At 37.8% G+C, this 25815-nt stretch overlaps 1 protein-coding gene across 1 annotated transcript; it reads left to right on the top strand.

Annotated features, from left to right (window-relative positions):
- Nucleotides 1–7034: 7034 nt before the first annotated feature.
- On the top strand, nucleotides 7035–25171 carry LOC306877657 (sodium-dependent dopamine transporter-like; the record flags this gene model as incomplete). Its single annotated transcript, XM_079429556.1, has 14 exons — nucleotides 7035–7323; nucleotides 8144–8275; nucleotides 10808–11021; nucleotides 11880–12018; nucleotides 12377–12511; nucleotides 14147–14250; nucleotides 14677–14801; nucleotides 16380–16492; nucleotides 18345–18473; nucleotides 18576–18675; nucleotides 22535–22635; nucleotides 22726–22893; nucleotides 23956–24027; nucleotides 24297–25171. The coding sequence occupies 14 exons, from the start codon at nucleotides 7035–7037 to the stop codon at nucleotides 24318–24320; spliced, it is 1845 nt and encodes a 614-aa protein (XP_079285682.1). The 3' UTR covers nucleotides 24321–25171.
- Nucleotides 25172–25815: the final 644 nt, after the last annotated feature.

Below are 25815 nucleotides of genomic sequence, written 5' to 3'. Positions count from 1 at the left end.
ATTATTTTTCCAATTTTTTTGAACAGATATAACCCTAAAAGTATTAACTACAAAAAGAGATGTTGAATAATTCAACTGCACAAAAAACATGTTCAATTAAAAAAAAAAAAAAAAAAAAACTGAAGCATGTTGTCACGATGAGCTTTTCAGCTAAATGTAATCTTAAATGTAATTATGATGTTCATCAAACAACAATAAATGTAAAATATACTACAAAAAAATAAACAGTTTAGTCAAACATTTTTTCCAACATGCCACTGATAAAAATCCTCTCGTCCTGAGAACACGGTTCAGTCTCTCAGTTCATTCAAGCGTTCCCATCCACATCCACGTTTCTTGTGAAATTACCACATCATTATGTGGGTAGAATTGTTGCATAATTCCAAAGAAATAGATTATGATCCACAAATAAATGTAAATAGATTAACAAAAATTAAACATATTGACAAATAAATAGAACGAGATCCACAAATAAATCTTAGTTTCACAAACATAAATTAAATAAATAAAAACATAAAATGAGATTTGCAAATAAAAAAACATATTCACAAATATCTTCTTATGTCACAAATGTGCAATGACAAAGTTGAATCTAATCTAATCTAATCTAATCTAATCTAAACACAACTTTGCCAGGCATTCATTTGTGAATGGCTTTCTGTGCATTTGTGGATCGCTGCGCGCATTTGTGGATTTTTAAACATTTCTAGCATCAAGACGCTGACAATCCACAAATGCACAGACTGCACCCACCTGCATCTGCATCTAGGGCAAACAGCCTCACTTCGCTGACCAATCATAGCACGTTCTCGCTATAACCAATCACGTTTTGCTTTACAATCGGGGCAGGAAATATTAGGGCCATAAATATTGGTACAGTAAATGATGTTTAAAATTTGATTTCATTAGACCATTAGACTGTGTATCAAGCCAAGCCACAGTATTGTATTTAACGTGCCTTTGAAAATGCCAGAGAAACTGCGTTTTAAATCAAGGCTATGGGAACATCGATACTGGATACAAACACGTTATGGAAGCGTCATGTTATTCAAGATGGAAAGAAAAGCATCAGTGAGTAACTGACTAATAAATAACTAGATTCAACCTCATGAAAAACATATGAGTTTGTGTAATAAATTGCCATCACATAACAGCCAGCAGCGTTTCAGTTTTTCAGTCAAGCCGTTTAAATGAGGTATATGAACAGCTATGGATCTAACGATGTATACAAGCATTATCAGACTTACTAGTTTGGATTGTAAAAGTAACTTAACAGCATCCAAAGTAAATGCACGGCTTTTATCGTCCATGCACAAATCCCCAGTACACACTGCAATGAAGCTGAGGCTGCTACCCAGATGGTCATTTGGGTCCATATTCGATATTATACGTGTTATTATGCCCTAAATTTGTCACCACGATTGTGCTTTAAAAGGCCATGTTTTATGCCATGTCTACTCTGTTCGCTGTCACGCTGCAATTGGACGCATCAAAGCAAATGTGCGAATCGTTTGTCCTCGTCCAGTGTGGACAGTATCGCTGATTATAAAGATTTATATTTACCTTGGATGCATCGCGAGGGTATTACTGATGATTCTCAGGATCAATGATCATAAATTGTATATAATCCTAAATTTATCCTCATTCACTGATCCTGCTAGAAATAGAAAGAAGCCTTACACTCCAACAATCTTTTGGAGACAGGATTTTTTAACCACACAAACAACACTTCAGCTCAATTTGAACGAAGTGTCCATAGAATGAAGTTCCTTACGGGGTGCAAAATGAATCTGCTCCCGCCCTGATTGTAAAGCAAAACGTGATTGGTTATAGTGAGAACGTGCTATGATTGGTCAGCGAAGTGAGGCTGTTATCTGATTGGCTTGAGTACACGGTGGGTGGAGTCCACGCATTTGTGGATTGTCAGCGTCTTGACGCTAGAGATGTTTCAAAATCCACAAATGCACAGTGAGCGATCCACAAATGTGTACAGCAATCTACAAATACACAGAAGGTGATTCACAAATGAATGCCAGGCAAAGCTGTGTTTGTGACATAAGACGATATTTGTGAATTTAATTTATGTTTGTGAAACTCTATGTGAAATTGGATATTCTATTTATTTGTCAATATGTTTTATTTTTATATGTTTTCAATAAATAATATATTTATTTAGAATTATGCAACAATTCTACCTTCATACATAATCAATTTTGGCCATATAATGCTGTCAGTTTTCCTAAATTTTGTCAATTAATAATGTCTAATTACCTTTCGAAAATGGACTCCCACGTTGCGTAAACATGGGGAAACTCCTGTTATTCTGAATGTTGAATCCTGATTTGTTCACATTCATTTAGCTGCATGAACACATTAAATGTCAATTTTCTCCTTCAGTGCAAAGATGATTTCCTCGCTGGACACTAAAGAAGAAGAATGAAGAAGCCTGCTTACTCACCATAGAAGAGTACTGGCAGCAGAAAGATGTTCCTCTTCTGCGCTTCTGCGCTTCTCCCGTGCAGCCATCAAGGCAAACACAAAAAGTAATTTCCTAGAGCAAATTTACTAGGAGCAAATTTCAGCTGCGTCACTGCAAATGTCGTGCCATGAGTGTGGCTCGTTCAGGGCACCCCTGCATGCTTCAGATGGGCACAGTGAGTGTATCGTCCACACTGAGGCTGCACTTGCTGAGACAGACTGCTCTCACTGTGAGAGCATGAGTCTCGCCCTGCTTCACTCGTGGATCGCCATCTTCAACGAAGGCAGCCCCTCCTGCTCTCGCGTTTCTCCCCTCCCAGGAACCTTGGAGGAAGAAACAGCGGAGTCACAGAGCTGAGTAATCAGGCTCGAGTTAACTTACGCCGACACAGGTCCCACATGCTTCACTCTCCCCACTAGACTATGATTCACCAGTGCAATTCTCACGTGTGGATCAGTGCCCCTCATCTGCAGTGAGCAGTTTGGTCCCCTTTGGTGGATCTGTGGAAAAAGCTGTCGCTGATGACTCCATGTCACTGACAGCTTCAGATGCAGAGGATTGAATGTGCTCTGGATAGGATCCTGGCACCCTTCCCCTTAAAGAGTCAACACGGGTCAGCGTGGACAGCAAATTTGCATCCTCACCAGGGCTGTGGAGGAACTCGGCTTAGAACGGTGAGCTCCAGAAGAGCCTGCCTGCAGCCGTTTATTCAAATGGCCCATGTCAGGACATCATAAGCGAATCTCCCACCAAAGACGTCACAGTTCTTCCTGGAAGTTCAAGCACAGAGCCTTCACTGCAGCAAAGACCTCATTGCAGGCCATGCGCCACTTCCTGCCTAAGCCTTTTAAGCAGACCTGCCTACTGAAAAGAGCACTTCTCCTCTTCACAACAGTATGAATGTCAGTTTCCTGCCCCCGTACAGCAAACTGACACTCAAAAAGCTCAGACCCCTTGCGCCCGGCTCCAGGCTTGGGAAGCCACCCCCGGCATGTCAAGCTGGGTTCTGCAGACTATAGAATGAGGTTACTCGCTCCTGTTTGCTTGCAGACCCCTCGTTTCAGAGGTATTACTGAATACTGGTATAACTTCAGTACAGGACAACAATGAACATGTTCTCTGGTCCGAAGTGCAAAGTCTGCTTGCAAAAGGCACTGTTTTGCAGCCATTACTTCCTCGTTCCCAAGAAAGATGGTGGGCTGAGGCCTATCAATGACCTCAGACACCTGAACCGTGCCCTAATGAAATCCCGTTCAGAATGTTAATAATGAAGCAGATCCTCACACAAATATGCCCCAAGCACTGTTTTTTATTGGTGGATATGAAAGATGCTTACTTTTACATCCAAATAGCCCAGGCATGGGCAAACTCGGTCCTGGAGGGCCGGTGTCCCTGCAGAGTTTAGCTCCAACCCTGATTAAAAACTCTCCTGTAGCCATCTATTAATCCTCAAGAGACTGATTAACATATTCAGGTGTGTTTGATCAGGGTTGGAGCTAAACTCTGCAGGGACACCAGCCCTCCAGGACCGAGTTTGCCCATGCCTGAAATATCCCCTCATCACAGACCATTCTAGAGATTTGCGTTTGAGGGGGTGGCTTATCAATATACAGTCTTGCCTTTCAGACTGTCTCTGGCTCCATTCACTTTTACAAAGTGCATGGCTGTGGCTCTTTCCCCTCTGAGACAGATGGGAATCTGCATTATGAATTACCTTGACAATTGGCTTGTGTAAGTCAGATCGGATCAGGAAATTCCTGCTCCCAGATCACTGCTGCTCAGTCACCTTGTGTGCCTTATGGGAAAAAAGGAAACAAAAGGGAACACTCCAGTTACTAACGTAACCTCGGTTACCTGAAATAACAGGAATAAGTGTTGCGTAGCCTGCCATACTATGCAACTGCATGTTGATGGCTGTTTCTATCCGTCAAAACATTCTGTTGAAATTTCATTCAGTTCTGACTTATATATAAGCAGTTAGCTCCACCTGTTTTGGCAGGCTGAAATGCCATATGTTTGTGTAGCTACACAAACGTGAACAAATAAGGCTTCAGCACTCAGAGTTACAGGAGTTTCCACATAAACGTGTTTATGCGACGCTTATTCCTATTATCTCAGGGAACCGAGGCTACATTAGTAACCGGATGGTTTACCCTCTCACGGAAACTGCTGTATGTTCTGTGAACGGTGTTGAATTCTGATCTTCTTTACTGTCTGTTGAAGTGTTTTGGCAGAGTCAGATGAAGGTTTGTGTTCTCATCATCAACACAGGTCTTGTTGTTTGGCTGTGGATCTGTGATATGTGTGAAAGGGTAAGATGATAACCTCCGTTTGATCTGGTATTTGCTGCGCTGGAGCCAAACTGCTGTCTTACTTCAACAGATGCCGTCTTCAGATGATTAATGCTCAGCCTCAGGCCAAGATTACCACGCTGAAATATCATCACATCACCACAATCACGCCACACACTTCCACGTTCACTTCATTCATTGAGCAGTGCTGTGGGCCATTGAGATCTCCTCAGTGTCTCCCTGAGTGTTAGTGGAGAGCAAATTGATCTCTTGGTCCTCAGATGTTTCTCCTCTGTATTCTCACATGGTCTGCAATCAGATGATCTCAGTATAAACATTTCTCATCAAGTTTTTCTTGCTACTTTCCAAATTTATTTCATACAGTGAAAACTACTGGTGTAGGATTTACTTGAAATGCCTTTCACTTAGAAATTGCTTGTAAACTTCACAAACAATTATAGAGAAACAGCAGGTAGCACACTGAAATATGAGATTTGGAAGCAGAAAGACTGAGATAGTATTATCTTGTAAAATATACTTTAACGATCAATTTTTATTTATTTATTTCATTTTTTTTTTTACAGCTCTAGATCCAAAACGAGAACTTTAGCAGGTGTCCTTACCAAAGACCAACCGCATAAAATTAAAATGAGATATGTTTGGTTTTGTTTTCTTGTTTTAAGCATAAATCTAACCGTTTTGTTTCACTGTTAGACTGCTTATGTTTTCAGTTTATGCTTCAAGCAAGAAAATAAATAAATAAATAAATAAATAGACTGTTTTAAAAAGGGGAAGAAATGTTTGCAGGATAATCTCTGAAAGCAGCCTCATTGTCTCCTGGTGTTGCTTCTGCTCTGGATTTGAGGAGATTTATTGAACTGAAGGAGCAGATGAGGAGGTGTCAGAGAGTGGGAGGAGGAGGAGGAGACATGGGAAGGTGCTCGTCCTTCATATTCCATCTGCTGTGGTCAGTGGAAGAGTGTCTGCTTCTACCTGTGTGGGAGAAAGACCGTCCACTCTCATCATTCATGTCTGCATTCGCAAAGAATGGCCGTAATTATTGCACACGCTGACGAGGATCATCAACGCATGGAGAAGTAAGAGGCTGTTTGGAGAAGTGCTGTACCCCACACTAAAGGTAGAATTTTACTATGCTTTTACAATGTTTTCATGGCATGATTGCTATTTGGATCTCAGAAACTCAACAGGTGCTGCTTTTCTGAGAGTCAAACAGCTCAGGTTTTGTGCTCTTGTCTGGACTGCAGTTGATTTTGGCAGAAATTAGATTCAAACTATATGATTCTTGTGCTTTTCTTTTTTCATTTCAATATTGATGCTTAATTGTGGTCAGATTCATTTACTATTTTGTTGAATTTATTCTATACACTGAAAAAAAAATTGGGGTGAAAACATTTTCACCTAGAAACTGTAAGTAAATTTCACAGATAATTACAAGGAAACATTGAATTAAATGTGAAATTTGTGAAGTAGAAAGACTCAAATAGTATTTTCTCTGTACTACAATAATCTTTATTTTACTTTGAAATTAAAAAACAAAATATATATATATATATATATATATATATATATATATATATCAGTTAATTCAATCACATTTTGGTCTGTATTTAGCAAAATCAATAAAAATAAAACACTGTTAAAGAAAGAGAGACAATTGGAGTATGGTTTACAAGAAAATACTATTACACTATTTTTACTTCCAAAATGCATGTTTAATTCATACCTTTTGTGAAATTTACTAGCAAGTTTTTATTAAAAGCAGTTTCTTCACTATTTTTTGCCAGTGCATGAACATTATTTGTAAACAGTAATATGTAGGATATGTAGTTTAAAATGACTTTCATTGGTAGAAGAATTGATTTGATGATTAAATAATGTTTTGATTTGAGTAAAACACTTCATTTAGATACCCATGGCGTTTTCTAGAAGGATTTTGGCTGTTTTGAGACATTTATAACATGTTTATTACAACATAATAATACGTTTATTACAACATAATGACTATTTTGAAGTGCTTTCTCATCGAATGGCTCTACATGTGCTGTATTTGCTGGCTGTGGAATAGCTCGGTCTAGTTCAGAGTTTTAGCGAGCTCCGTCAGGTTTGGATGTCTGATCAATATGGCTGATTTGCTCCTCCCTCCGTCTCTCTCCTCCTCACGTCCATCTCTGCTCTCCTCATCCCGTCAGAGAGGCTTCTGTATCTGAGCCGCTCTCTCGTCCTCCACGGCCTGCCGGCGACCCATGCTAAGAGGCAGACTCCCGGTCACACACATGTCCTCGGCCATCACCCCCGTCAAACCCTCCGGCACCGCCGGCCCCAAAGAGGTGGAACTGATCCTGGTGAAGGAGCAGAATGGGGTGCAGTTCACCTCCTCGGCCCTGGTCAGTCCCAGCGGTCAGACGCACCCCTCCGGAGAGGAGCGTGAGACCTGGGGCAAGAAGATCGACTTCCTCCTGTCCGTCATCGGCTTCGCCGTGGATCTCGCCAACGTCTGGAGGTTCCCTTACCTGTGCTATAAAAACGGTGGAGGTGAGAGACGGACAAGTCTGAGATGTGCTTGAGATTGATTAAACTTTTACAAGAATATAGATTTTCTGTGGAAATCTGCCATTTACAGCTTTATTAGACGGTCTGAGAAATCAAGAGAGATGTTGATTTAAAATGTAAAAGCTTAACGATATAGAGCCTGTAAAACCTTGAAAAATGTTTTTGTCAGTTTGGACCAGGGTTATTATATTTAATAATAATAATAATAATACATTTGTAAAGCTTTAAAAATTACAGTTATCTTGTTTATTTTAGTTAGTTTAGTTCTCATTTTCATTTAGTTTAACTTGATATACTAAGATAACTAAAATTTAAATAAAAATGTATAAAAACTATATAGACAAATAAATAAAAATGTCACAATTCAAAATCTGAATAAAAACTATAATAGTATCTTAATAACACTAAACTATTTGCCATACTTTAAATCTTGATTACTTTTTTCATCTAAAACGTTTTTGCTTTTGCTTTAATGTTTAAAATTTGTTTGGTAGACGTCTAATATCTTTACAAAACTAAAATTTGTATTATTATTATGTTATTTTACAAAACTATAGTTTTAGTTATATTATTTGGCAAAACTAACATTTTAGTTGTTAATTAGATTATTGTAGTAGCAGTCAGAGAAGAGAGCAGTGCTCCTCTCAAATGCTGCTCTGTTTAGAGTGAATCTAGAGAAGAAGCGAGGGTTCATTTCTCATCATGACATGATTCCCAGACCTCCACTGGTGTTATATCAGCTTTTATCATCGTACTCTCACTCTAACATGTATATCTGAGTATGTTTGTGCGGCTGTGTCAGGTGCGTTCCTGGTGCCGTACCTCTTCTTCATGGTGATTGCTGGGATGCCGCTCTTCTATATGGAGTTAGCTCTGGGTCAGTACAACCGTGAAGGAGCAGCAGGAGTCTGGAAGATCTGCCCCATCTTCAAAGGTACGTGACCTTCAGAAAGTTTCCTTTAGTGTGTGATGTACTATGATCCTCTGGCCTGTGTAAGTCTTAAGGTGACAGCGCTGTTATGATCAGATGTTCACTGGCTATTGAGGCAGAAGGTGTTTGTGTTCCCGAAACAAACTCATCATGGCAAACGGTGGACAGGTGCTGTTTATCTCCAGCTCAAATCATCTGCAGTCAAATGGAAGACAGAAAAATTGGCTTTTAGTATGAAATTTGCCTGCCAGGCCTCAGTTGTTGGTGGATGGCAAATTTTGTGTCACTTCACTGGTATTGCATCATGACACCAGCATACGGAAGATACCGAGGCACCGTGACCTTTAGTTCTTCACTGCTCCTCAATAAACTAGATAGAACAATATTTGATGTATGGTTTGTTATGATCGGACAATATTTGTCTGAGATACAACTATTTGAAAATCTGGAATCTGAGGGAGCAAAAAAATCTAAATATTGAGAAAATCTCCTTTAAAGTTGTTCAAATGAAGTTCTTAGCCATGCATATTACTAATCAAAAATGAAGTTTTGATATAATTATGGTAGGAAATTTACTAAATATCTTCATGGAACATGATCTTAATATCCTAATGATTTTTGTCATAAAAGAGAAATGTATAATTTTGATCCATACAATGTATTGTTGTCTATTGCTACAGATATACCTGTGTTACTCATGACTGCTTTTGTGCTGCAGGGACACACACATATACATATATAAATATATATATAAAATATCAGCTAAGCAGCACTTCTGAGTTCCATTCAGTCTAACCTGCTGTACTAAAACAAATCAAAATGAAATAAAATGAATAAGAACTACATAGACATTTAAAAAATGAATAAAAATGATAAATACAAAACAAAATTACTAAAGCTTTAACAAAAATTAAAATGAAAACAGAAAATATAAAAACTAATTCAAAATATTAATAAAAACTATACTAGTATGAATGGTTTTGGACATATTTGGACACATTTAATCATGATCAAAAGATTTTGGATCTAAAGTCTTTGGCTTAAATGCTTTACATGAGATTTGTACACAATTTATTTACAAAACTAACACTTTAGTTAATTTTTAAATATATGTTTTAATGTGGTATAGCAGATTAAATATAAACAATAAAAAGCTTTCTGATATGGTAGGAGACGTGCTTTAAAGAAACTGATGTGCTGATCTGAAGAAGAGAATTGGGACTGTATTGCTCTCCAAATAATCACAGCTGCTTGTCTATAGTTGTTTTTATATATCAGCTGTTCTGGTGCTGGTTTGGTAGTATTGTTGATGCAAGGTGGATTTTAAGTGGGAAAATCATCTGAAGGTGATATCGGTCCATCACTGTGAATGCTCCTCAGCGGATACTGCATATCTAAACCTGGTGTAGAGCTAGATTGTGAACACTCTTCAGGGATGACAAAGCATCATCTATTTGCTAAAGACGCCTGTTTTGCGTGTCCGTAACGGCTGTCAAGCGTCTTGCAGAGAGAGAGAGAGAGAGAGAGACGGTGACGGACATTTTAATCACAAGCTTGGCTCTCTGTGAGCCTGGCACTCGAGGAGAGATTACTGTAATTAGCGCTGATCAACATGTTTCCTTCCTCAGGATCGATGGCCTGAGAGGGCCGGGAATCACACATGTGCTCACACATGTATGACGGGAGAATCCTGCTGTTTGCTTTCAGACAAAGAGCTCCGTTAGACGAGCCACGGGGTGTTTATGAGAACTAACTCTGGAAACTCAGGCTAGCTCTCAGTGTGGTTCACTGGCTGTGACTCTTTCTGTCGTCTTGACTGACTGATGTGCTGCAGGAACGTCTTCAGGAGTAAAGCCTGTAGTGAAAATAACTTAAAAATACTTTTTAAGAAGAGAAAATGCTGATCATCAGTGTCAGTAGGTCCAGATTAATATTATATGAGCTAATGAGTTACATGCAATGAGCGAAATCTATTTTGTTGTTATTGATATGGTTATTAATGATATTTGTGAATGCAATCAACATGAATGCTTGTAAAAAAATATTGTAAACGTTTATTTACTTGTCTTTCCATACAAAGAGTGAACATGATGTCACTTCCTGAGTGCAATGAGTAAAATCATGTTGTAACAGGGTCCTTTACAAACGTTTTTGTGCTAAATAAAAGTTAATGGAAAATTAATTTAAAAAGGTTAACTTAAATGAATTAGTTAAATGACAGTAAAATAAATTAATAATGATATTAAGATAAATTTGATAAGATAAATGCTCATTTCATTTGTGTCCTTTTAAATGAAGGCATTAAATAAATGACTAAATATACAAATATATGCACGAATGCATAAATGAATGATTATTGGAGTACAGAGAAAATACTATTTCAGTTTTTTTCTACTTCAAAATGTCATGTGTCAGTGTGTTACTTGCCTTTTTTATTATTATTAGTGAAATCCCTGCTGAAGAGTTTGTCTTAGACCAGGTCAGCTGATGTGTTTCCAGCAGGAGTATCTTCATGTTTCTGCTGGTTTTGCTCAGGCGTGGGCTTCACGGTGATCCTGATCTCGCTGTACGTGGGCTTCTACTATAACGTGATCATCGCCTGGGCTCTCTTCTACCTGTTCTCCTCCTTCTCCTCGGAGCTGCCCTGGATCAACTGCAACAACACCTGGAACAGTCCCAACTGCTCCGACCTCAACGCCACGCTGCTCAACGACACACACAAGTCCACGCCGGCGCTCGAGTACTTCGAGTACGTACTCATGTCCTTCACAAACACTGACCTGGGGCCGGCTGCAGAAACTGTTTAGACTAGTCTTCAAAATTTAGTCGTATCATTTTTGTTTTTTTCTTCAAGACTGGGCATAATTTTTTTAAATTCAACTATGAAAAGGTAGATTGGTCTCATTTGTATCGGAAAAGTAAGACTGATAACCCCTTGGTTAGTTTTTTTTTTTTTCAAAACTTTACACACAAATCTAAGAATTGCACACAAGATACAAAGTGCCTCACATCACAAAATGAAGCACTGCATTCAAAATATCACAAACACATCTCAAAAGCAAACATCTTTGTCATAATATTACAGTGTTTTTCAGCTGCGTCCACACAAAATCTTTCCTTGTCACACAGTTTCTGAAAGCTGACACTCAAACAGCAGAAGCACACACCAAATCTGCAAAACCAGACACTAATTCTCAGACTTTGACTCAGGTTTCAATTTCATAAAACACTTTTTGCCAAACACAACACACAATTCTCTACGTAACACACACAAATCTAACAGGAATTAATATTATGGCAAAGGTGTTTGCAAATGTTTGTCTTTGAGATGTGTTTGTGATATTTTGAATGCAGTGCTTCATTTTGCAAGAGATGTGAGGCATTTTGTGTTTTGTGTGCAATTCTTGGATTTGTGTGTAAAGTTTTGAAAAAAGAGTCAACGTATTGAAAATGTGTGTAAACAGCTGAAAAAAAACCCCCCAAAACAAGCAAAAAAACCCTGTAGTTGGTCAAGCTAGATCTTAAGACACAGTCTTAACAAGTTCATGCAACTGGCCCCTGAAGCCGTGGCTGTGGAGTATGATCATGTGTTGATGTTGATCTGCAGGCGAGGCATGCTGCATCTCCACGAGAGCACCGGCATCGATGACCTGGGTCTGCCGCGCTGGCAGCTCACCGCCTGCCTGGCCGTGGTCATCGTGGTGCTCTACTTCAGTCTGTGGAAGGGAGTCAAGACCTCAGGGAAGGTTCGAGATCTTACATGAACCTCCGGTGGTTTGCTGGTCTTCTGCTCTATCCAGACTGGTGTTTAGTGTGTAAGCACACAAAGCCCCTCTAAACCAAACCAGCCTGGCCAGACCAGGAGACCAGCAAACATCAAACAATCAATGTTTCTGATAGATTAGATGTGCTTGCAAACGTTTCACAACCCCATTCATATGTTCTTCACAAATCTACTTACAGCTGTCATGCAGCTGTTCCGTTCTAGAAATATAAGTGTATGTTTAGTTGTTTGGTAGTTTAAGCATCATATAAATGTGATGCATATATGTTGTACGGTGACATTAATGCCGTGTGTGTGTGTGTGTGTGTGTGTGTGTGTAGGTGGTGTGGATCACAGCCACGATGCCCTATGTTGTCCTCACCGTCCTGCTGCTGCGCGGCGTCACACTGCCTGGAGCCATCGATGGCATTAAAGCCTACCTGAGCGTGGACTTCCTGCGCCTGTGGGACGCTCAGGTACACACACACACACACACACACACACAGAGAGAGAGAGAGAGATACAAACACTTAAACACATACACATATGCATGCACTGACACACAACATACATATAAACGTTTACACACACGTTTACATTACTGTTTACAAATAGATGACAGTTGGTATGTTGTTGTTTTGTTAAAAGAATGTAATACTTTTATTCATCAAGGATGCATTAAATCTATCAAAAGTGACATTAAAGACATTTATAATGTCACTAAATGCTAATAGTGTAAATAAATGCTGTTGTTTTTTAACTAACTATTCATCTGTGAATCCTGAAAAAGTAAATGTATCGCAGTTTCCACAAAATATTGGACAGCACAACTGATTTCAACATTGATAACATTTACATTACATTTACATTTAGTCATTTAGCAGATGCTTTTATCCAAAGCGACTTACAAATGAGGACAACAGAAGCAATCAAAACCAACAAAAGAGCAACGATATGCAAGTGCTGTGACAAGTCTGTTAGATTAACACAGAACACGTAGCAAGGTTTATAACAATAATAATCAGAAATGTTTGTTGATCAGTAAATCAGTATATTATTATGATTTCTGAAGATCATGTGACACTGAAGACTGGAGTAATGATGCTGAAAATACAGCTGCAGATCACAGAAATACATTACACTTTAACACATATTCACATAGAAAACAGCTTTTTAAACTGTAATAATATTTCACATTTTTTTACAGTTTTGTTTTATCAAATAAATGCAGCCTTCTTTCAAAAACATTAAAAACTAAATCTTCTCAATCCCAAACTTATAAACAGTAGTGTATCTCATTATATATAGATTTTACATAGAAAAATAATATTAGTAATTGTAATAAAAGCCTAACCATACTACTAAAATAAGACAATAAAACACTATTCAATATCCAATAATTGATATTTAAATAATTTTAGCTTTGAAGTGTCCCAAAGCTTTTGTATGTTCTCAAAGGAAGGTTTTGTCAGATGTAACACACTTCTGGCATCTCTCTCTCACACACACTCTCTCTCTCACACACACTCTCTCTCTCTCTCTCTCTCTCTCTCTCTCTCTCTCTCTCTCTCTCTCTCACACACACACACACACTCTCTCTCTCTCTCTCTCTCTCTCTCTCTCTCTCTCTCACACACACACACACACACCTGCTGAGATGTGTAACGCTCTCCTTTAAACGCACATGCAGTATAATTGCATTAAACAGCAGCAGAAGGTTTATCGCTCTTTGAGAGCCTGTGACATTTATATTAGAGTTTTGATCAGTCAGTCGCACAGATTCAGACTCGCATGTGTGTGTGTGTTTATGAATCAATCTCATAATAACTGCTCATGTCCTCATGCCGCAGCGGCAGGTGAAGTTACTATCAGTCTTAAGTAAGTTTTTCCACGATCTGCGATTCTCTCCCGGAGCACCACTTGGCAAAGAGACCTCAAAGCGGCAATTTCAGAATTAAATTAGACACATGTGTGCAGCAGCAATTTGCAAAATTACCCTGTATTCACAAGTGTCTTTCATCTTTCTGCTGAATGAGTTTCCTGCAATTATCTCTAATGATAGCTGTTGTGCGGCCCCTTTGTGCGGCCGGCCGGGGCCGTTTGTGTCGCAGGTCTGGATCGAGGCCGCCACGCAGATCTGCTTTTCTCTGGGAGTGGGGTTTGGTGTGCTAATCGCCTTCTCCAGCTACAACAAATTCAGCAACAACTGCTACAGGTGATCAGAGTCGTCGTACAGAGCGGCGAGAACCCAAACACACACACACACACTCAAGCACGCATACACACACACACACATAAACACATACTGGTTTCCATTTTTTGTAGGGATTCTCCATAGGTTTAATGGTTTTTATACTGTACAAACCGTATTTTCTATCGCACTACACCTAAACAGGAAACTACAGGCATTTTTAGATTTTCAAAAAACTTAGTTCTGTATGATTTATAAGCTTGTTTCCTCAAAAATGTCAAACTTTACTGGTATTACTATCCTTGTGGGGACATTTGGTCCTCATCTTGTGATACATACCAGGAACACACACACACACACACACACACAGACAGTTTGTCACACTTCACTGCTGAATTAAAAGCCCTTTGATGCATCTGCGTGTTTGAACTGAGTGATGTTGTGTTACAGAGACGCCATCATCACCAGCTCCATCAACTCTCTGACCAGCTTCTTCTCTGGGTTCGTCATATTCTCCTTCTTGGGTTACATGTCACAGAAACACAACGTCGCTCTAGATAAAGTCGCCACAGACGGTGAGTGAGTTTCTATTGTTTGCCTGTCATTCGCCTGAAAACGTGCAGCTCACAATAACATATAATATAGCATTTATTAATGTTCATATTATTATGTACTAACACATTTTAACTTTCAATTAGCTTTAACTAATGCATTGCAAACAGACATCAATTAACAATGAACAACAGTATAGTTATAGTTCATGATAACTAACATTAACTAATGCTACTGTTTTGTAAAGTGTTGCCATTATATTTTGCTGAACCACATGAACTACTTTTTTTTTTTTGGGGGGGGGGGGGGGGGGGGGGGTGTTTTCACAATAATTAAGCCCCCCCCCCAAAAAAAAAAAAACAACAACAACAACAACAACTAATTAGTGTAATGCTAAACAAACAAATTAATTAATTAATCATCATTCTTTGTCTTAATTTGTTTGTTTATTTATTTATTAATTCTCATAAGTGTTATACAGCATTTAAATAATTTACATTCAGATTTATATAATTTATATTAGAATTATTTAATTTAATTCATATCAGTTTAAAATGCATTGTAAACTATATAAGTAATACTACATTATAATGATATGAATTAGCTTTGGAGCTTTACATATATGCTCAGTGCTTCATGTGGTCTGTGACTGTAAAGTCCTGATTGAGCTCAGATCAGCCTGTGATCGCTGTCCATCGTGACAGACTCATAACCAGCAGCGTCTGGAGACACAGAAGCATATCAATCATGTGTGAGACGCAGAATGGCAGTCATTTGTCTGATTCTAAGCAGCGTTTCTGTTTCTGTTGCACTGATTTGTATTTGCGGTCACAAATGCACGACTAATTTATGTTTTCTTATGATCTTTAAAACCGTTTGATCTGCTGAGTTCTGCCTAAATGCTTGGAATTCATTTATAGACAAATATCCATTCAAAAGAAAGAAGTATTTTCAATTGATTAAAAATACAGTAGGCCTAAAAACTTCAATATTAAGAAATATTATTGCAATTTAAAACGGCTGTTTTCAAAATATCATTATAATTTAAAATAATGGATTTAATTTTAAATATACTGTCTGTTAAACTGTAATTTATTTCTGTGATCTGCAGCTGTAATTTAATGCATCTTTGTTGAATAAAAGTATACATTTCTTAACAAACACACACACACAAACTTCCTAACCCTAATGGTTTGAAAAATAGTATGAATTGTGTACGTTATTTGTAATGTATTTCTTTTTCAAATTTAAATGCATAAGACAATTCAGATAATGAAGGAAACATAGTGTTTATTTCTCCACCTGATGGAGTTTGCAATTCTACATGTTTTATTGTATCACTTTACTATTAAACTATCACGTGGAAAATAGTACAAATTAAGTAATAATAGATTTATTAATTATTTGGGTGTTGTGTAAATGAAAATGGCAATATGCATGTTTTTTGGTGATTGCATATAAAAAAATATACAGTGTTGGTTTATAACTGGAATTGATTTGAATGTGATATTCTAATCAGCTCTAGATTAATACAGTATCTTCAGAGTTATTACCTCGGTGTATGTGGAGGTGATGAATCTTTGTTGTTTGCATCTCTCCAGGTCCTGGTCTGGTGTTCATTATTTACCCAGAAGCCATTGCTACACTGCCGGGTTCCTCAGTGTGGGCTGTGATCTTCTTCATCATGCTGCTGACTCTGGGAATCGACAGCGCTGTGAGTCTCAGGATCTTGTCTGATCTGATCTCGAACACAAGACTTTGCCAGTACAGTATTACAGGGGGAAGTCGTGGCCTAATGGTTAGAGAGTCGGACTCGTAATCCAAAGGTTGCGGGTTCGAGTCTCGGGCCGGCAGGGATTGTAGGTGGGGGGGAGTGAATGTCCAGCGCTCTCTCCACCCTCAATACCACGACTGAGGTGCCCTTGAGCAAGACACCGAACCCCCAATTGCTCCCCGGGCGCTGCAGCATGGCTGCCCACTGCTCCGGGTGTGTGTTCACGGTGTGTGTGTGTGTGTGTGTGTGTGTGTGTGTGCATTTGTTCACTACTCACTGCTGTGTGTGTGCACTTGGATGGGTTAAACGCAGAGCACCAATTTCGAGTATGGGTCACCATACTTGACAATACGTCACGACTTTACTTACTTTTTTACTTTAACCCTCCAAATACATTCAAAAATCACAATCTGGATCCATCTGGACCTGAAGAATTGATACATAAAACAGTCATAACTGTCGGCAAATTTTTAATAATGAGTGAATATATATATATATATATATATATATATATATATATATATATATATATATATATATATATATTTGAATTTTATAAGATCATGTAATTTTACCATATTAACCCTTTTGGAATAAATTGAATTGAATTAACTTCTTTGAATTTGAATTTATAACTCATGTTTGGTCAAAAACCATCCCAATTACATACACTTTTTTACATACACTGTAAAAAAAAAAAAACTAAATAAAATAAAAAAAAAAAAGCGTAAAATTTACGGTAATAAAAACAGCAGCCGGGGTTGCCAGAATTGTACCTTAAAAAACAGTAGCAACATTTTAGGTTTTATAGATTTAACTTAAATTTACATTTAAATACAATCATTTCATCAACTGATACAATGTTAATATAGCAACCTATTAACATATATAGAAGGTGTCATTCACACAAACACTAAACACCATCGTGGAAACACATGGAACTGAAATAACGCAATAAACATTAATTTAACAACATTAGATATAACCCTAACGTACAAAACAGATGAGAAAAAACTAAGAAGAAACATCAAATTTGAATTGTAACGTCAATGTCAATTTACGGTTTTTCACTGTAAATTATAGGTTCTTTTTCACTTCCAAAAATGGTATACTAATAAAATTACATGTAATGTACAATACAGTTTTTCACTGTATATACTAGGGGAACTTACCGTTAACCAATTAACAGGTTTGTAGCATTTTACAGTCTTTTACCGTTAAAATCATGGTAATTTTTTTTTTACAGTGTACATATTTATTTCTAACGAAACAACATCAACATTACTCTGAAATGTTTTCAAACAAAATAATACATTTTATAAAAAAATAAATTAATTTTACTTGCTTTTTAATTAGCTTTTACTTGCAAAAATGTGATCAGTTTTTCATGCCGCAGTGGTTCGTCAATAGGTGACATATTCATGTTTATTAACAAAATTCAGCCCAAAAGTGTATGACACATGGGGAAAAGGCTAAATATATTTGACAAAAGTTTTTGACACTAATATAACGAAGTATTTTTTTGTGCCTAATGGTACTCCATTCATACTGGGTCCAAAAACACCTGAACACAAAACATTGTTTGTTTGTTCATTCAGTCATTAATTCATTCAAATGGTTATGTCTCTTAAAGATATTTGAACAGTTCTTTCGTTCAAAGGTTTGTTACCTTACTGTTCCGGGTCAAAATGGACCCGTATGTGTTTATGAGGGTCAATGCTGTAAATGATGGCTGGAAGCTCAGTCCTGATGAACGCCAGCGCTGTAACTGCATCTGAACGCTGTTTTTCAGATGGGAGGGATGGAGTCTGTGATCACGGGACTCATCGACGAATTCAAGTTCCTGCACAAACATCGAGAGCTCTTCACGCTCTTCATCGTGGTCTCCACGTTCCTCATCTCTCTCATCTGTGTCACAAACGTACGTGAGACACAAACGCTCCTCTAATGATCTTCTCGGCTGATTATGAAGAGTCTCTCCTGTGGAATCTCGATCTGGTCTTGTCTCTCTGTCTCTCTGCAGGGTGGCATCTACGTCTTCACGCTGTTGGACCACTTTGCCGCCGGGACATCGATTCTGTTTGCAGTGCTGATTGAGGCCATCGGCATCGCCTGGTTCTACGGTGAGGCTGATCGCTGCTCCTGCATGTGCAGTGAAGCTGATGTGGCATTAGGGGCTGATGGTCTATCAGACGGCTGTGCTCCGGGGCCGCTGGTGCTCATTAGGCTCCCAGAGCTCAGTTATCAGCCGAGGAACGCTCTTCACACAAACACTTATCAATCTGACATTCGATTCTAACTCCAGATTGTCAATTTTGATCTAGCAAGAAAATGTTTCTTATTTTAATTTAGTTTAATTTGATGTGCTAAAATAACTCAAACTAAAACTGAAAAAATTAAATAAAATAATAATAACAAAAACTAAAAAACTATCTTTAAAAAAGCAATGACTTGTAAAAACAACAAAACATATTTACATATTTATTTCTAACAAAACAACATCAATATTACTCTGAAAATTTTTCAAACAAAAATAAATAAATTTGACTTGTTTTAAATTGCTTTTACTTGCAGATGAAAAAAGTGATCAGTTTTTCATGTTGCAGTGGTTCGTCAATAGGCGACATATTCATGTTCATCAACAAAATTCAGCCCAAAAGTGTCATGGAGAGACATGGGCAAAAGGCTAAATATATTTGACAAAAGTTTTTGACACTAATATAAAAAAAATATATTACTCAAACTAAAACTCAAAAAAAATAAAAAATAATAATCTTTAAAAAAGCAATGACTAGTAAAAACAAGAAAACAACAAAATTACTAAAACAAACTAAAATTAAAGTGACAATGGATAATAATAATAATAACATTTTATTTTGATGGTCTCCATGTCACCTAGCAGTCATTAGAGCATTAGTAGACCGTCTGCTGAATATCTGCTAACACTTTATATTGATGGACAATACACTGACTATAAGTAACTTTGCAAGCATGTCATCTGATTCTACTAACCCTGATCTAACAGTCTACTAATACTCTAATGTCTGCTAGGTGACATGTAGTTCCAAAGTTACTTATAGTTATGTTCAAAGTGGACAGATTGAAAGTGGATTGAAATACAATGTAAATGATAATTCTGTTCAGATTCTATTGGCAGTGTGTAGCGTATCTTGAATCTGAATCAGAGGTCGTCAGGCCTGCTCCTGTGGACCTGCAGTCCTGAAGAGCTCCGTTTATTAGATTATGGATGGAGCTGAACTCTGCAGGACAGGGTTGAAGACCTCTGATCTGAATGATAGTCTTCAGTATGGAAGCCTGTTCCGCCACAGAATAAAAAAGGGGATTGCGACTTTTTATCTCAGTTTGGACTTTTGAAGTTTACTTTTTGCATTTCTGAGTTTAAATCTGACAATTTTGACTTGTTTTTTCTTTTCTGAAAATTAATCAATTAATTCATTAATTTATTTTTATGAAAACAGGAAAAAAAGAACAGAAAAAATAATAATTAAAAAAATCTAATTGTATCTCACAACTCAGACTTTTATATTTTAGAATTAAAATTCTGCATTTATATTTTTATATTTTTAAAAGGTTAGGGTTAGTAGAATAAGTTGACATATACTTGCAAAGTTTCTCATACTCAGTATGTTGTATGTTGTGGAGCCATCAAAATAAAGTGTTAGCAGATATTAAGCAAACAGTCTACTAATACTCTAATGACTGCTAGTTCACATGGAGTTACAAAGTTCCTTACTGTTAGTAGAATGTTTTATGTGGACTATCACAATAAGGTGTTACCTCTGCTTACGCCCCCAGTGATGGTTCGTTTAGGAGTGGACCTTCATCTTTACTTTTTTAAAAATCATACGTTCACAAGAAGTCTCCACCTGATAAAATAATTAAGTTTTTCAGTGGGTTAATCTGAGTGCATATGTTTACTTTTGGCACTAAAAAGACTCTTTTGCATCTGTCTGAAGTGGAAACGAGTAACAGTGCACTGCTCACGCTATTTCATTTCAGTATTTAGTCATTATTTATCACTTTCCTCAAATGTTTCTGTGTAATTCACGCGTTGACTTTCTCCTGGAAAAGCCATGTCTTTGCCTTCAGCGATCTGACATGCGGTCGCAGGGATGTGAACTTTGCAAACAGACCCGAGGCAGCGAGCGATTCCTGAAGACCTGATCTTCAGCGTGACTCGGTGAGCTCAGGACCGTCAGATCGTTTGACCTGCTCTGCTGTCGGTCAGAGTGAGACACACGGGCCCCGGGCTCCGCTGGCCTTTCTGAAGGCTGCATTACCTGCTGAACACCTGCGCCTTTGGCCCTGAGCTCTGCTCTCGCTGTCTGCTGCGATCAGACGTCAAGCCTCGATCAAACCCTGCGGCCACACAGACTCACTGAGATCTGCTCTGCAGGAAAGACACCAGGGCGTTTGCTTCCAAGGATTCTGTCATTTGCATCAAAACTCAAAGTGATATTGTTGTGGAGCATGGCTGAATGGAGTCACTGTGTCAGTATTGCCATATTCACGTTAAAATATGTTGTTTGGTCAAGTGTGCTTAAGAAGAAGGGACTGCAGGGGGAAGCTGTGATATTAGCCCCTTTCGCACCGCTTTAGTTCCAGAACTAAAAGTACAGCACTAAAGTACTGGGATGATTTTGCGGTACCATTTAAAGGGTTACATTCGCACCGATGCTGGGTACTAAGAAGTGGCGTAAGCCGGTCGACAGCGACGTCATTTATGTGCGGCGTTCAACAACGAAAACAAAGAACAACGACGTTAACAACAGGAGGATGGAGGATGCTGTCATCAGAGCTGTGCTTTTGTTGTGTCTCGCGGGTTTCACAATAATGGACATGGAATGTTTACACAGCGTTTTAAATCATGGCGGGTGAGGGAGTTTTCGTACGCATTTAGCCAATCAGCGTACACTTACGTCACAGATAGTTTCTAGAGCTGTTTTAGACCCTACTCTGAAGTAGGAGCTAATTTAGTTCCTCCAAACGCAGTTCCTGGATCTAAAACCGTTCCTAGTTCCCGCGGAGCGACAGGGCCTATTCATTATGTTTTCCTTCATAAATCTGTGGCTACTACAAATCTACATGCTAGTTTTGATATACCGTGATAAATATTTCTAACGGCCACCACAGTTAAAAAATATATAGATATTATTATTATTTTTTTAAAGAAATTAACACTTCTATTCATCAAGGATGCATTACATTTATAAAAAAGTGGCATTTATAATGTTGCAAAAATATTTCTGTTTCAAACAGATGCTGTTCTTTTGAACTTTCTATTCATCTGTGAATCCTGAAAAATAAAATGTATCAGTTTCCACAAAAATATTGTGCAGCACAACTGTGTTCAACATTGATAATAATCAGAAATGTTTGTTGATCAGTAAATCAGTATATTATTATGATTTCTGAAGATCATGTGACACTGAAGACTGCAGTAATGATGCTGAAAATACAGCTGCAGATCACAGAAATACATTACAGTTTAACAGACAGTATATTTAAAATTAAATCCATTATTTTAAATTATAATGATATTTCACAATTTTAAAGTTTATTACTGTATTTTTATTAAATAAATGCAGCCTTGATGAGCAGAAGAGACTTCTTTCAAAAACATAAAAAAAAAAAAAAATCTTGGACCCTGAACTAGACTTCTTAGAAAGGACAAATCAGAGGTCACACGATTCCAAAGTGTTACAGTTGTAACACTTGGAAAATTAGTTATTTGAATCCATTATAATGCCTGCTGCTTTTTAAATATCTGCTGTCACGGTACATCCTCATAGCTGCAATAACATCTTTGATTTTTGCGGTAGGAGCTGCAGTATGAATTCACCAACAACATCAATAGATATCATTCAGAGTTTGAATTCAAAGGCATGAACACTTTGAAAAGCAGAAGACAAATAAGTATCTCTACATTTGTTCGATCCTGACCAGCATGTGTGTGTTCAGGTGTGGATCGCTTCAGCGATGATATCCAGGAGATGATCGGACAGAGACCTGGCCTCTACTGGAGACTGTGCTGGAAGTTTGTCAGTCCGTGTTTCCTCCTGGTGCGTTCACTCTGTCCAACACAACACACATATCACCAAACTCCGTTAGATACCATTAACCCGTGCCTGTTTTCTCTCCCCTTCACTCAGTTCATGGTTGTTGTGAGTTTTGCGACGTTCAATCCTCCCAAGTACGGCTCCTATTATTTCCCCACGTGGGCCACGATGGTGGGCTGGTGTTTGTCCATCTCCTCCATGATCATGGTGCCGCTCTACGCCATCTACAAGTTCTGCTCTCTGCCCGGAAGCTTTTGTGACGTGAGTATTTCATATTCGTCAATATGCAAAACACTATCAAGATGAATTAAGTTAAGCCACATTTACTTCTATAGCGCTTTATACAAAAGCTGTTTTGAAGCAGCTTCAGAGTAATAAAGTGGACAATAGAACAATTAATTAATTATGATACAAATTCAGTTCATCTTTAAGCAGCTCTACAGAAAACAATAGTATCATTATTCAGATCAATTCAGTTCAAATTTAATTCTCATCTAATAGTGTCGGTGTCGTTGAATCAATAATATTACTGAACAATAATATTGCATTGCATTGGACTAAAATTTACAGACTTTACTCACACATGGTATGACCTTTTGGAGATTTTTCCCCCATCTTGTTACATTTGTTGTTTTCAGAATTGACCAGCCAACAAAAAATACCTTATAAATTTATTCTCATGCTATATTTTCACCAAAGCTTGAATTCAATCTTTTTGGCAACTTGTTTCCTTGCAATAAGCACAGGTTTTGTATTTCTTTTAGGAGCTGATTGATCAATGATCTGAGCTTATGCACCTCAGTTTTTGAGTGAAAAAAAAAACGTTATTTGTGGATCATTTTGCCAATGTTCACTCAAAAGCTGAGGTGTATAACCTCAGAGCAATGATAATATAACATAGTGAGAGATTTACAAGCAATTTTGGTCACACTTTATTTTAAGGTCCAGTTCTCACTATTGACTATAACTTTTGCCTCAACAAACTCCTAAACTGCTGCTTATTAAACGTCAGTAAAATAGTTGTTAGGTTTAGGTGTGGGGTTTAAGGATTAAGGAATATAACATATGGACATACAGAATAAGGCATTAATACAGTATGTGCTTTATAATTACTAATAAACAGCCAGTATGCTAGTAATTTGCAGGCTGTGTTTCCACATCATTTTGTTTGACCAGGAAGACCACATTTCAGCACAGCACAGGGGTTAAACATTCATCACTGCCCAAAAATCATACTGCATGCATGATGTCTCTGCGTTTGTCTGGTTGTTTCTGTGATTCTGTGATTCTGTGTGTGAATATGGTGCTGGATTATCTCGGCAGAAACTGGCGTACGCCATCACTCCTGAGACTGAGCATCACCTGGTGGAGCGTGGAGAGGTGCGGCAGTTCACGGTGAGCATCATGGGTGGTTTCATGTGTACGGCCGAACAAGGAAGATTACATAAATTTAATGGGTGAACTTTCAATTATGCTAAATGTGACATTTTACTGCACCGTTATCACCGTTACTGCACAGTCGATCTTCAGTGCAGATACTGTGTGATTGTTCTGGTCTCACTAATGTTGAAGTCTTCAGTGATTTCTGATCTGATTTCTGCTGTTTGCATATTTTTGGCTTGTGTTGTGAAGAACGTTGTATGAATATGACTTGTTTCTCACAGCTTCATCACTGGCTGGTGGTTTGAGGTGATGATGTAGACGATGAAGATGATGATGGCACACGAGGACTCGCTCCACGAGGGAAGTGCTGACAGAAGCGTATTACTAGTTGTTTCTTTCTTGCATAATCAGACATGTGGCTGTTTCGTGACTTTGATCACAATGTGGTTGACATTCTGTCAGTATCAGTTTTACTCTCAGTATATGATGACTGTTATGATGGCTGATGTTGTCCCCACTGACTGTTTGTTTATTTATTATATATCTTTTGTTTGTGGTCAGAGTTCAACTGAGCCTTATTGATAAATGTGATTGACATGTCAAAAACTGTACAAAAGACATCTTTAGCAACACTCACATTTAGAGATGTGTAAATAGTGCTATTGCAAAAAATAAATTAATAAATCTATCCTCTCTGTGTCTGAGAAGTGCAAATGCATTTATGACTTAAGTTCAATTGATCACAACAAAACTCTTTCATTTTCATGCTTGCTTCCAGTATCGATCATATGATGCATATGAGCAGAAGAGATCTCCTCATCCAAGACTTTAGGTCGCAAGAAGGTTTAACTGTTGGTCACAACATGTTTGCAGAACTTCAGAAAATTAATCTGTAAGAAACAGCATGCAGTGATTATATTGTTTGCAAACATCCTTGCATTTAATCCATGCAGTGGTTTACCCTCCAAACCAATAAAACACAGCAGCATGTATAGAATTTCTGTCGCACTGAATGTTGTCATCCACAGCTGTATTACTGGACTGGAGTTTTATTTACATGAAAGTTTATTACGAATATTTGAAGTCTTTAAATTTAATGATTTCAGTGCCTGCTGAAATTTGTCAACTACTGAAATGTCAATAAAAAGTGTTTATGAAAAAAAAAAAGAATTTGATTAGATCTTTTATTTTTTATATAACACTAATGCACTTTGCATGTTGTTGGGGTAAATAATTGTGGAAGAGAAGAGCTGATTTTAAATGGTGTGGTAATATTACAGTATCTCAAAACAAGAGGCAATGATGTGGATAAAACCAGATCCACAACATTGGCTGTTCTGTTAGTGTGTTATCTGTAAACCAGGTTAAAGAGATGGGTCTTTAATCTAGATTTAAACTAACGGAGTGTGTCTGCTTCCCAAACAGTATTAGGTAGATTGTTCCAGAGTTTGGGTGCTAAATAGGAAAAGGATCTGCTGCCCGCAGTTGATTTTTATATAGTCTAGGTATTATCAAATGGCCAGAGTTTAGAGAACATAGCAGACGTGAAGGACTAATAAGCTGTGACACAGAACCAGCATCTGATTTTTTCATCGTACTTCAGTCCTTTATGGACAGCAGGTGGATTCCAATGTTTTGAGACATCATGAGGTCTCAAAATTACAGAAGGAGTTGTATAAATTTCTCCATTTTCTCATTCATCTTTCATCAAAGATGCCTCCTTCGCTGCGTCTGCAACACAGCACTCAACAGTAACATTCCTTTTCTTTAAAGCTCTTGCTAATACATGTTTCATTCTAT

Source organism: Barbus barbus, assembly GCF_936440315.1.
Source record: "Barbus barbus genome assembly, chromosome: 12".
NCBI lineage: Eukaryota > Metazoa > Chordata > Actinopteri > Cypriniformes > Cyprinidae > Barbus > Barbus barbus.
The sequence above is the reverse complement of the archived record's forward strand: the minus strand, read 5'-3'. Positions and strand labels throughout refer to the sequence as shown.